The following is a 14,553-nucleotide window of genomic DNA, read 5'->3' on the forward strand; positions in this document are numbered from 1 at the left end:
GATGTACAGTAAATGCAAGTAGATGTAAAATGACTGCAATGACGCATAAAACGACCAGAAAGATATGCACAATAAATGCAAATAGATGCAAAACAACTGCAGACAGCAAAGAAGGTAATAAAGAGAAGCAAACCAATGAAAGAGATGCTAAATAGCCACAAATTGATGTAAAATTCCCACAACGGCACACAAAAAGACCATAAATAGATGTAAACTAATGAAGAGATGCAAAATGAACAGAAATAGATGCAAAATGACTGAATAGACACACAAAAAAGACCAGAAAAAGATGCAAGAGATACAAATACATAAAAAATGGACGTAAATTCACTACAAAGACAAAACTGCAAGGTTATAAAGAGATTTAAACCAATTAAAAAGAGACACAAACCAATGAATGATGCAAAACAGTACCCACCACAATAATTTTCTCTAAAATGAAGTGATAAAATTGCAGAAAATAGAAATAGTCAAGAAAAATACATGTACCTCACAACCGCACTTAGTTCCATGTCAGTAAAAGCAGTTACTGTTCATCATCACAGGTGTTGCCAAAGGAAAACGTGAAAGTTTACATCCTTACACAACAATACAGTGACAGTTTTCTAGATTTATTCAAAAAAATCTACTGCACATTGTCATTTACATGGACCTTTTTAATCCTCCAGTGGAAGATGATGCTCCCAAATGTGAGGAGGGACTCTATATACCCAAGTTTGTGGACCCAACACCAGAAGATGGAGAAATGATTTATGCAGTTATCGAGAAGGTTATGAAGATCACAGTCAAGGCTGAAGCTTCAGGTGCAAAGTAAGTGAGATAAAGCCAAAAGTTGTTTCACCAAGAGAGCTAACATCAGTAATAATAAAGAAATGCCTGTTTTCTCTTTTTGTTGTTTTTTGGTTTCCACAGAGTTATAGGTCTCGTCTTCAGTGGGCCGTTTAACAGCAGCTTATTCCACCGTCGCTCCAACGAGTTTGTCATCAGCTGGACACCTACGGCCGACGAAGCAGATGAATATATTCCTATCTGCTTTGCTGCTGAATCAAGATTAAAGTGAGCTTTCCTTCGTTTAATTTGTGGGTTTCAAAGCCAGGATTCCACTGCTTCTGTATTTTAAAGGTTAGCTGACTCAAAGTCCGACCTCTGAGTGACATTTCATTGTCGAGTACGCTGCTCATGTTGTCTCAGAAATGAAAATAAGGGAAAAAATAGTGAACCTCTGACGTTGTCCAGATTGTCAGGAGGGTTAAGAAAGAGTCTAGTCTCTTACTCTACAGTCATTGTGGCCATAATGAGCAGATTTGATGTCAATCTCCAAACACAATGCTATCAGTCAAACTCATTTTCACCTGCAATTAAATGTTGTTCATTTAAAATCAGCCCAACTGTAACATATAATTCCTGTTCTCAGTTCAAATGTTCAATCATTCTCACTAATTCTCTTTCAGTGAGGCCATCTATCAGTCTGTGATGAGGTGTGTCGTGGTCAAAGTCAAGAAACCAAAGGGTGAGTCTAAAGGCCGCATCTCCTATCATGGTCCACATGTTGGCCACATTGACAAGATTGTACATTGGAGAATAAATCTTTACAGCTGCCACACATTCTCTGTTGCTATTTGGGTGAGACCTGCAGTTCCTCAAATGTCCACTAGAAACTGCCTCCAAAAGCCACATCAAAGAAAGTTCTCATGTCAGATTTGGCTCATTGGGTGGTAATGGAAAGGATGTTAATATGTTTGAGAAGGGTCAAATAATTCTGACTAATCTAATTTAATTTTACTTTAAGCAAAGAAAACAACTAAGAAGATTGCTGAAACTACTGAAATCAGGTTAAGAACCATCCAATGCATTATTAAAAACCTGGAAGGATAGTGGTGGACCATCGTCTCTGAGGAACAAATGTGGTCAAAACAAACCCTTAGATGATCGTAGGAAATCAACAGTAGAACTCATGGCTATGTTTAATAGTGAAAGTAAGAACATTTCCACATTCACATTGCGAATCGAACTCAAGGGATTGGGACTAAACAGCTGTATAGCTCTCAGAAAACCATTGATCAGTGAGGCTAATCGGAAAAAAGGCTTCAGTTTGCTAGGTAGCATAAAAATTTGACTCTGGAGCAATGAAAGAAGGTCATGCAATTTGATGAGTCCAGATTTACCCTGTTCCAGAGTGATGGAGGCATCAGGGTAAGAAGAGAGGCAGATGAAGTGATGAACTCATCATGTCTAGTGCCTACCAGCCTGTGGGGGTTAGAGTTATGATCTGGGGTTGGTCAGGTTCAGCAACATTATGTTCCCAAAGAATGAGGTCAGCTGATACCTGAAGATACTGAATGACCAGGTCTGTCCATCAATGGAGTTTTTCTTCCCTGATGACATGGACATGTTCCATGATGACGACTTCAGGATTCATAGGGCTCACATTGAGAATGAGTGGATCAGGGAGCATGAAACGTCATTTTCACACATGGATTGGCTTCCACAGAGTTCAGACCCACTGAGAATCTTTGGGATTTGCTGGAGAAGACTTTGTGCAGCGGTGTGTCTCTCCCATCATCAGTATAAATTCTTGGTAGAAGATGAATGCAAGTCTGGACAGAAGTTAATGCTGTGACATTGCAGAAGCTTATCGAAACGATGCCCCGGTAAATATGTGTTGTTCTCAGAGTCAAAGGGTGTCCGGTTATATACTAGTGCACAACCTTTTATTTTTGACAGGCAGTGTATGAAAGTCTACCAAAGACGTATCCTTCTGGTGGTTAAAGCAGGCCGTCCCACCCCAGAGTAGAAATCCCAGTGGTGTGTTGACACTTTACAACTAACCATTTTTCTGTATAACGGGTGTTTTTAAATATGTATCTCTAGTTCCACCTAAATCCCACGTGATCTGCAACGAGTCTTCAATGACAATCCTGGTGGAGAAAGCTACCCTCCCTCCAGTCAATGAGGATGATCTGCAGCTCAATGACCCCTCAAACACCGACTGCAACCTGAAGTCCAACAGCACCCACATCTTTTGTGTCGTCCCCCTCAGCCAGTGTGGCACTCAGATCAAGGTAACCAGGACTCGTCTGCTTCGTCACTTCATTCTTTTTAACATGAAGCAGGAGACCTGTTGTTCTCCTGAGTTTCAAACGCTTCATTTGCTGTATTCTGCTGAACTTTTTATGAGCTTATGTTGGAAATGTCTTTATGTCAAGGAAAATGTACCAGTCCAATGACAACTCAAAATGTCATGAAACACGACACAAAGGCTCTCAGTCAATCAGTGCTGCTTTGATATATGAACCTGCTTTAGATTCACTTTTCTTATCAATTTTTTTATTTCCCCTGCTGAACCAGCACACATGCATACATGGTTTACTTTTCTGCACTCATGTCTTTTGTTTGGAAATGAGATGAGAAATGAATTAGCTTAAGTACATTATTAAAACCCTGGACTTTCCTCAATCAAAAGTGTTTCAGCAGCATTCCTGCACATTCAGGACATGTCAGATCTATTCAAGTATGTCATGAAACAGACGACAAAAACTATGTGCAAAAAAAACTTACAAATGAATGTGTATAAAGTTCATGATAACAACTTGTAGAATAAACTTGTAACATAAATGCTCCTCGTGTCCTTAATACTAAACATCAACACTTTGCTCTGCAGGAGGATGACGACAACCTCGTTTTCACGAATGAAATCACCACATCTGAAGGCACAAACGATATGATCACCAGGAAGAACCTGCTGGAGGTGGAGTTCTCCTGCAAGTACCCCAAACGTGGCAACGTGTCGCAGAACTTCTCGGTTCACAGGAAGAACATCACCGTGTTTGAGAAGGGCATGGGTGAATTCACCTACACGTTTGAGTTCTACGAGGACGACAGCTACCAAGACATGATCGATCCAGAATCGTACCCTCTGGAGGTGACAATGGAGAGCAAGCTCTTCATGAAGATAGAGGCCACATCTTCACTCGACAACACTGAGTTGTTTGTGGAGTCCTGCAGGGCTTCACCGTACGACAACCCCAACTACCACAAAACCTACAGCATCATCACAGACGGGTGAGCATGACGACACACTGCAGTTTGCAGCAGACAAAAACACAAAGCATTTGTAGGGTTTGTTGTAGACTGCAGGTGTGAATGGTTATCTGTATGATGTGTCAGGCCTGACCATTTCATGTTCTGTTTCTCTGATCCACCAGAGTGTTTCCCCATTTAGGTGACAATAATATTCCCAAACTTGATTTCTTTAGCACATTTTAATGCTGGAATTACAAGGACTTTGCCAAAAATAAGCAACAATAAAACACTTTTCAACATGAACACATCTTGATGGAAAAAAACATTGAGAGTGTCTGCAGGTCTTGAAAAGGTTCGGTAAAGCATCAACGTCTGTTGAGCAACTAGTTCTACTCAGTTTTGTGTTTTTATTTTTTCCAGGGCCCAGATTGTGTTAGTTAATCAATGCTAATGAGGTCAGAATGACATATTTCCGTCAGTCTTTTATCAGCATGACTGTGAGGATGTGACAAATGCCATTATTCAAATGTCTTTAGCAGGGATGTCCAAATCAAGTTCAGTTTTGATGCCCTGAACCAACTATTTCCCCCAATAATGCACACTTCAAGTATCATAAGTCAGTTGTAGTACCTGGTTGCACCACCAGGTGGAGCCTCTTACTTTTTACTACTCTAGCAACCCAAGGAGGTGGGCACTTGGACTCCAGGCAGTTCATGTTGGCAAGCAGAGAGCATTGTGGGGGTTTAGCTAGCAACATGACAGTCTTGTGACCCTTAAAGACCAGAGCTCAGGTGTTTGAGACAAACTGGGGGCACATTTTGATTTCCTGAGAGCTCATATAACAGATGGATGTTTACTCCCCAGATCACATGCTTCTAGCCTACAACAGTGATACCAGCACTAGACAAACGTTCTCTGTGCTGAAGTTGTCTTTTTAATGAACACATTTATTGCTAATGCTGCACATTATTAGGAAAATTTGCAACCCTAGCATCCTGCCACTAGATATTCTATCCCTTTACAACAGACATAAGAATATGTCTCTATACTGGCCTCTATTGTGACATCTGAACCTCCATGAGCAACGCTTCTTGTCTTCTTGTTTTGCTCTGATTAGGTGTAACGTGGACCCGACTGTCAACGTCTATCCCATTGCCAACAAAAATCATTTTGAGTTCAGCATGGAGGCCTTCAAGTTCATCGGCACGTATGAGCAGGTGAAGAATGTTGTCAGAGTGGAGCTATAAATGCATCAGGAAATGGCCCTATAATCACCCATCTTCTTTCCTACTGAGACATTTCATTTAAAATCACTGTATTCTACATGTTTCATTTAGAAAACTACCATAAAATATACTTGCACAGACTTTAAGGTGTTCGGGGCTGTTTGGCTGCATGAACACAGAACAGGAGAAAAGTCCAGAAACAAGTTCAAAATGGAGACAGTAACATATCCAGAACATGTGGAACCACATTTTGAAGTACTGGTAACACCTGTGGGCATGTGGGAAATGTTTATTTAAATTCACCAGCAACGATATTTAAGTTTTTTGTTTGTTCATGACACTGTAAAATTGATAAACATCATAGAAGACGCTGCGGAGTTCTTTCTACTTCTAGCTACAGTTGTGCTGTTTCTATAGAGGGGCAGGACTTTATGTTGCCGTGAAAAATGAGCCACAGTGAAGGAAAAAATGTGACAGGAGCAACAAAAATGATCCAGAAACTGATTGGGATTCAGAGGGTTAACACTGGCTGAAATCAAAGTAATCTGAGTAAACGTACAGGATAGGAGCAGCATGTACTTCTGTTTCTGCAGTTAAATATGCTTTTTCTAATACCTAACGACTGGGTTTAGTGTCTGAAAATCGCGCTGCAGCCTCAGCTCTGGGAACTACTGCACTAGAGGGAGCAGTGATCTGTGTGCTGAAGATCACAACTCTGCCTTCTGTTGCATTCAGGTGTACATCAGCTGTTCAGTGATCATGTGTGAAGCTGGAAACTTAAACACCAGGTGCTCACAGGGATGCATGAAGTCTCCATCCAGCCCCCTTTTCGTGAAAAGAGAGACCGCCATCCAGAGTGGAAAGCACTCCGTTTCCCAGGGTCCTCTGCGCCTGAAGAGGTCAGCCGAGAACAGCAACAGCTCAGGTACAGACACAGTCAGTGTTTTCTTCACACCAGCTGTTTAGTCTCAGACAAACCCTGAAATCAAAGTGTTCTTCTGCCGTTTCCAGCCATCGCCCTGAACCTGGCGTTCATCGCTGGATGTGTCCTGGCTGCTGCTGGCATGATTCTTGGAGTGGTCATGTACAAAGCCAAGGCGTCAAAGATCTGATGAGGCGGTCAGAAGCAAAGCGGTCCAACCCTCAAAACATCCAAACTGAGTTGAAGATCATTTCGGGAATATTTGAAGGTCTAGATTTTAGTGACAAAGCGCTCGAACCCACAACCCAAATACAGCGTTACAGTGGAATCTCAGACCGTTGTTGAAAACACTAAACTAACTCCAGAAAGCGGGTCAAACCTATCTGCTTCCAAACCCTTCAAACACCAACCACTGCCTGCTTCTGAGACGCCAGCGTGTGCACAATTCACACGCTACATTAGAACACAAACTCTGCTCTCAGATTTGGGACTTTCATGGGTCGACTTCCGTGCATCTAAATCATGATTTTTCATTAACCTCTTGAGAAACTTTTACAATCAGTTTGTGGGAAAGTAAACAAAGTGATTTTTCTCTGAAATGGAACCAGAAGGATGATGAGCTAGTGCTGCAGCTGATTGTTGGAAGTGTGTGTCTTTAAACTGTTTCTACTAAATAATATTACTCTACTGATTGTTTCCAGTCAGGATTATTCCTGTTTCCTATTTTTTATTTCTGTCTTTCTCCATCAGCCTGAGAGAAGGTGGAAAATAGATCAATAAAAATACTTTCTTGCATCAATTTCTGCTTTTGTCTTTTTTATTCTCGCCCACTTTCACACAAATATCTTCCCGTTCTGATCTAATAATGTATTCTGCTGTTTGTATTCCCAGTCTTACAACCGTTAATTTTAATACTGCAATGAAAAGAAAATGCATTTTTTTATTTTTAAAAATTTGAAAATATTCTGGCAGCTGGATCAAAAACTAAATACTGAAAAATGATGGATTTTTCACTCTTGTGTTCCTTAGTTTCCTGCTTCAGTTTGGTTTAGGTCATTGGAGATGACAATGATAGACTTAATATTTATTTGTTGTGGTCTGAGGGGAAGAAAGCCGGTAATAAGATCAAAATATAAAAGGTGAACAGGATAAGACAATTTAAATCTCACTGTAGCAGACTGTAAAAAAAAAAAAAAAGAAGCAAAATCATAGTTCTGAAATGGAAGAGAATGAAGCTGATGATACTTTTGAGGTTGTCTATGATCTTAATTACATATTTTTGCGGAATTTCTCCTGTCCAATTATAGTTTAAACATTTGGTGTTTTTTTTTTTTTTTAACACTTTCATTTCTTGCTTCACTTTGATTTGGTTTGGGTCAGCATGAAAGCAGGGGGTCATTGAAGATGATAAAAATATTAACGATAAAATTTGTTTGTGGTGTTTTGGGAGAAAAAGCTGATAAAGGTGACAAGAATTTGTTGTGTAAATAGGACAAGGTATTTACAACTAAACTTTAGTAAACTGAAAAGAAACAGCAAAATAATTTTAGATTGGAAGAAGATGAACAGATAGAACATGCAAACTCCATGCAGAAAGATCCCAGGCCGGGATTTGAACCAGGGATCTTCTTGCCGCAATGCGAAAGTGCTAACCACAACTTCCACTGTGCAACCCCTTGCAGAAACCTCTCCCCTCAAAATACACCATTTTCCTTCATGTTTCGTTTGTTCTTTTTCCATTTGATCCACATTTATATATCAAAATACAACTTATGTGGCTTCAAAAATATGACCACCTTATCACCAGCAGCTGACTTTGATTTTTCAGTTGTTCCTTGTTTTGTGAAATTGCAGCAAAATCAACCCCTCCAACAAGTCCAGCTTGTCATATCAAAAGGGCAAAATAATATATTGAATAGACAACAAATGTAAATAACCTCCACATCATACATGTGTTTATAAAAGCTAATCTGTTGTCATTTTTACTGCATTCAAATGAGAAAAAAATATTGTTTTTGATAGCTATTTGCTGTTATTCAAGTATAAAAGTATGGAAAAATGTAAATAGCCTCCATATCATCCACGTATTTTTATTTTTATTGTATTTCAATCAGCAAAAATGTTGTTTTGTTTGGGGGAGGAGGGGGTTGCTGTTAGTTAAATAGAAAAATTATGGCTATTAAGGACTGAAAAATGGCAAAGAACTGCTGTTTTTGGTAAATGACAGATACTGATTGGTTAAATCACCCAAAACAAGTATTCATTTGCATCTTGTCTTTAAAATTAATAATAAATAAACATTTTTAAATGTATTTAAATTAGCAAAAAATATAGATTTCTTTCAGATGCTTGTTATGATTTGATGGAAACATTACATATATTAAAAAATTCACAATGGCTTTGAACTTTGTTGCCCTCCAGTTTTATTAAATCGGACAGACTGAGGAAGACTATTGTTAAATAGCTGCTTGTTCATTGATCATTTGAATTATTATTCTAATTTGTTTGTAAAAGTAATTTTGTCTTATTGTGCGTAAGAGCTGATCATCTGTTGGATATCGTTTGTCTTCATCTTTATTTTGTCTTGTTTTCATCATTTTGCTCTGAAATCAGATACGATTTTCAACAAGGACAGTAAAGTTTCTCACCTTGAGCAGGAAACAGAAATTCTTCTTTAAAGCCTTTTTTAAACAAAGACAAACCAGGAGGATCTGCAGCAGAATTCTGTGATATGTTTTCTTGCAGTATGTAGAATTTAAAAGTTCCTCGAAGAAAACTGTGTGGCATAAAATGCAGAAATAAACAGTGGGAATGAAAATGTGAAATTCTAGGAAAGATAAAAAGAAGAAAAATTTGCATCATGAAACATAATTGACTTTTTCTGAAACTATTGATTTTTCTTTCCTTTTAATATGAAGCTACAAACACACACAGTAAATAAAATGCATTCAGAGCCACTCTGCAAAATAACAGGAATACATATTAAACTATAAAGCATTAAATAGAAAATCGGTCAAATTGTAGATATCTGCAGTGATTAATAGTTCACAGTGAAAGTTACAGGTAAAATTTCACCGACACACAACCAGTGTTTAACAGGAGCCTACAAACTGCCACAGACTCAAAGGCAGTAATGAACTAATTCAAACACTAGAGGGCGCTGTTTCCCTTTGGTTCACACACAGGTGTTTGAGGAGCTCAGCTCAGTGTCAGGTGGGGTTCCTTCATCCTCCTCCTGGTGGAACACTTTCCCATCAGGCTGTTCTCTCCACTTCAGGGTGACTCCATTCACTCTGTTCTCCTTCAGTTTTTCCTCCAGCTGGAAGACAAACATGGCAGCAACCGTCAAACATCCCAGTCACATTTTTACCCTTTACTACTATTTAATTTTTGTAATTTCCCAGAATGAGGCCTTCATAACATCTGGATAGATTCTACTGAATGTTGTTTTTAGAACATTCCTCCTTTGTCATTTTAGAACATCATCTGTGTTCCTGAAAACATCCTCTGAATGCTGACATTCAACTTTGTGTGAACTTTAAGACTTAATTTAAACATTTTCTTGAAAAACCTGTTATAATTTGTAGATGATGCTGTGAAAACGTTCTCTGTCAGCTAGACATTCATCTGAATCTGTTTCAAAGCTCATTTTCATCCATCCTGTGATCTGCTTTGAATGTTTGTGACGTCTCAGGGTGGAGTTTGGACACTTGCCCTTTTTCAGGATTTCTGCTTTGACAGCAGGGTCGTTCAGATCCACAGAGGAGTCCCCCACATCAATCCTCAACTTCACCACCTGCCTTGTGACTGTTTAGAAACACAGAAAGACACCAGAAATACTTGAAACTGCTTTAGTGACATGAAGCACATGAATGTAGATAAGGGAGCACTGATGTCAGTAAAACACTCACCAGTGAGTTGGCACACAAACATTTTCCTGTGTTCACAGTTCTTCAGGCTCCATTTCATGGAAGTCTGCAGAGACGTCGCATCGCATCCACGGTCATTAAGTTGAGAGAAGTTGAAATTCCACCCAGGGACCGGGAGAAGCTTCTTCCATCAGACCAGTGAAGCTGAGGAACTCCGAATAAGCCGATCCATGGAAATACCTGATCTGACAGTAGGTCCCTGACCTGCTGGTTCTCTGCGTCGCTCATCACAGTGGCCAGGTCCACATAGTTCTCCCTGCAGTACATCTGAGCATCGGACCAATTCATGGCTTTACTCACACCAACAAATTCATGATTCTCTTGTGTTCCTGCAGTTTGAGGGGGGATGAGTTCACAACCTGAATTTCTGAACACATTCTGGAACATAATTCAGGTGACATATTCCCACCACATCATTAAAAGCACAACTGCAAGATAAAAACTTTATTAATTTAGATTAGCCTTCCGAAAAAAAGTGTCAATTGAATTGTTGAAAGTGTGTCAATTTAATGACTAGTGTTCATGATTATGGTAATTAAATATGAAAAACACAAAATATGCTCTTACACAATGTAACACAACTATTTTGAACAACTTCATTTGTATTGATGAGCAACTTAAAGACTGATGTTTATGCTTCTTATCACTAAGTAATTCCAAATAGCTTTGACTGTTGAGGAAAAGCACATTTCCAGAACTCAGTATAGTTTGGTGGTTGGACATAATTTCAGTCAATGGTGTCTTAACTCAAAAAATTGAGGTAACCCATGCAGCAAATTTATTTTTGTTGAGTACAAATATTATTTTTCAGAATACAGTCTTTATTTGAGATTAAAATATGTGACTTTAATCTTGATATTCTTACCTTTGTAACAGACAAATTTTTTCTCATATCTACAGTTGCAATTGTACCATTTTTCATTCTTGACCACACAGAAACTGTTAATTTCCAATTTGGGTTCAGCGGTGCTCCAGTCCTGGTACTCAGCCCCGCTCAGTGTGAGGCCGTCCGACCACTGCCAGTTGATTTTACTGTACAGACCGAACCAGATGCCAGAAGTGTAACCAGAAGATGAAAGCAAGCTCTCCACTTGACTCATGTCGTCAGCGTTTTCCATGGTTGCCAGATCTGTGTATTTCTGTCTGCAGTAGGTCTGAGCTTCATTCCAAGTCAAATGTTGGTTGATAAAGTAGTACTGATGGAGGGGACAGGTGGGGAGGATGAGCCACCCTGTCAGGAAAACACAAAACTTTAGAAAATACAACATGACTCCAAATTAACAAAGTACTTTTCCTGCATTACAACAATGTAACAAGCAGTGTTTAACGATAAAGACGGTACTGACCTGAGAGACAGCAGACACCCAGCCAGATGCCCTCCATCACGATGCAGCTCTGTGGACAGCAAAAGGAGACTCTGCCTTAATAATAACAATCTATGGAAATTCCTCTTCGTTTCTCAGTCAACCATCATTGGTCTGTCTCTGTATGCAAAAGTGCTGCAGTGGATTATTGCATGGAAATGCTTTTTGGACAGCACATTGACCTAAGCAACCTATTTTCATGCCATCCATGCAAATGACACAACAATGATGCAGGCACTTCTTGAAGACAAATGGATCTAGAAATGTCTCACAGGACAACATGCACTTTTTTACACAGTGGTCTGAAACACACAGATGATCAGTGATTTTATGCACACTTAAAAACCCACTTTAGAGTGATTATAACTGTATTGAACTGAAACTGGTGCTTTATACGTGTAAATAGAAAAATAAACCAAGGAGGACCCCTCGAGGAATCACTACCTTGTTGTTGTCCAGAGGTTTAAGTGTCCCAGTGCTCCTGGAAACAACACTACCAGTCAAAAATTTGGACACACCTTCTCATTCAATGGTTTTTGATTTAATTGTTTTTTATATTGTAGATTAATGCTGAAGACATCATGAAAGAACACCAATGTAATTATGTTGTAAATAAAAAAGTGTTAGTCTTCAATAGGGGTGCAACGAAATGGTCAACTCACGAAAAGATACGACATACGAAACAGGACTCACGATATGAAATAAAGATTAAAGGAAATCCCTAACAGTAGGAAGTTACGCAAAAATCTCATTTTCTTAATTTTCTTCCTTATGCAGACCTGCAAAAAATAGGGAAATTATAGAGAAAAAGTAATGAATTTGGTGAAGATGTTGAATTAAAGAAAAGGTAGTAGATTAAGTGGAGTTTTTATTTGTGAAACTGAAGTCATCAGCATAATGACACATATGATTCCAGTGAATATTTTCCTGACAAACATGCTGTCTTCACTTACAGATGATACATTTTGCTGGTAGGAAACCAGAAACTCTACAACTTGGACGATTCACACATCTTTAACTTCTGCAATCTTATTTTCTGCTCAAATGTTAAACATGGTCACTTCTGTTTCTTAGTTATGGTGTAGAGCAAAGGTCAGAGAGCTGATTTGATAGAACATAATAATGTTACAGTGAAGCTGACATTTGACCTTTTGGATATTAAACATGATATTTCTATCCGACTAGAAAGTTATGTGAAACTTTGTCATATTTAATGCATGGATTCTTGAGTTCTGGCCAACAAATGGACACAGCAGCCTCTCATCACCAGAATCTGATCAGTCCAGTGTTCTGCTCCTATTCCTGTATTACAAATAGAGACTCACCCAGTTTGCATGGGCCGACACAATTTGCCTTTTTAATTGATTTTTATTGGACCTTCTACTGACAATTTAAATTCTGTCCATGCAGGTGCACGAACACAGATTTCTGAATTTGTTTCACAGACACTGATTTGCATAACTTATCATGAACCTGGATTTAGTGAAGGAGAATTTGATGAATCAGCTGATCTAATGTAAAATTCCATATTTTTCAGTATTTTTCTACTGTGAACAGCCACACACTGAGTCTTCCTTATATACAAACTACCATTGCTACGATTATGATCATTATATGAATTATTTATAGATTCACTGCATTCACAGAAAATATATTAAAAGGAAATGAAGAGTTCATTTGCAAAAACAGGTAACTCCATTTTCAGAAAACTAATTTTTTTATTGTTTACTTGAGATAATAATAATAACACTAATAACTTATTTTTTCTCTCTGTTTTGTCATGTATTTTCTACTGAATCAAATCCGCTCAGCTTCAGTTTGATTGATATTATCTCAAGTAAACAATAAACAAAAAAGTTTTCTGAAAATTTATCAAAAAGGAGTTATCTGTTTTTGCAAATGAACTCTTCAAATATTTTCTGGAATTCCACAAAAGAGCTACAGGCCTGCTTATACATTTAGAACTTACACAATTTACTTAATAATATGGCCCATTTTCTGAACTTTACCTTTATAATATCCACTAAATCTGCAGTTTCTTCAATACAATTTTGTCACAAAACATACTCAACCAGTAACATCAATCACAGAGGTCTGTACACACTGAAAAAAAAAACACATATCCAGTTTAACAACACTGTTTGACAGGTTTTATCCAAATCTGCACTTTTAGAAGTGGCAGGAATTGCATGATGAGTGCATACTGCAAAACATGTTACATATTTTAGATTTTTTTAAATAGCCACCCTTTGCTTTGATTACTGCTTTTCGTGTGAAAACTGTAATGGAAAGAAAATGCTTTTTTTTATTATTTTTAAAAAATTGAAAATATTCTGGCAGCTGGATCAAAAAACTAAACACTGAAAAATGATGGATAATAACCATCTCAGTGCACAAACTCCTCAACCTCAGTCTCAGCAGCCCCATGTGCATATGGATTAAAGACTTTCCGTCCAACTGTCCTCTGTCTGTCTCTTAGCACCGGAGCACCCCAGGGCTGTGTCTTTAGCCCCCTCATCTACTCCCTTCATACTTTGGGTTGGGCTGCTACTCACTCTTCACAACATAATAATCAAACTTTCAGATGACAAAACAGTGGTAGATCTGATCACAAATAACAGCCTACAGGGATGAAATCTGCAATCTGGCAAGATGGTGCATGGACAATAATCAAACTAAACATTAAAAAAAGAAATTATATTGAACTTCCAGAAGAACAAGGTTGACCCCACTCTACTAACATCAATGGAGAAAAGGTAGAGAGAGTCTTCTTCTTTTCCTTTCAGCTTTTCCCTTCAGGGGTCACCACAGCAAATCAATTGCCTCCATCTAACCCTGTCTTCTGCATCTTCTTCTCTTACACCAACTACCTTCATGTCCTCTTTAACCACATCCATAAACCTCCTCTTTGGTCTTCCTCTAGGCCTCCTGCCTGGCAGTGGGAAACTCAGCATCCTTCTACCAATATATTCACTCTCTCTCCTCTGGACATGTCCGAACCATCTCAGTCTGGCCTCTCTGACTTTATCTCCAAAGCCTCTAACATGTGCTGTCCCTCTGATGTACTCATTCCTGATCATATCCATCCT

The 14,553-nt window shown here is 38.6% G+C and overlaps 2 protein-coding genes across 2 annotated transcripts in view; both read left to right on the forward strand.

Annotated features, from left to right (window-relative positions):
• LOC110946484 (butyrophilin subfamily 2 member A2-like) overlaps nucleotides 1–14,553 on the forward strand; it is a 417,600-nt gene that overhangs the window by 227,421 nt on the left and 175,626 nt on the right. The window lies entirely within an intron of this gene.
• LOC110971211 (CUB and zona pellucida-like domain-containing protein 1) lies at nucleotides 1,453–6,911 on the forward strand. The gene is made up of 6 exons (XM_051943936.1): nucleotides 1,453–1,510; nucleotides 2,872–3,062; nucleotides 3,662–4,062; nucleotides 5,141–5,240; nucleotides 5,985–6,174; nucleotides 6,261–6,911. Exons 1-6 carry the CDS (start codon nucleotides 1,474–1,476, stop codon nucleotides 6,359–6,361), a joined length of 1,020 nt encoding a protein of 339 aa, XP_051799896.1. The 5' UTR covers nucleotides 1,453–1,473; the 3' UTR covers nucleotides 6,362–6,911.

This window comes from Acanthochromis polyacanthus, chromosome 23, assembly GCF_021347895.1.
Source record: "Acanthochromis polyacanthus isolate Apoly-LR-REF ecotype Palm Island chromosome 23, KAUST_Apoly_ChrSc, whole genome shotgun sequence".
In the NCBI taxonomy this organism is placed as follows: Eukaryota; Metazoa; Chordata; class Actinopteri; family Pomacentridae; genus Acanthochromis; species Acanthochromis polyacanthus.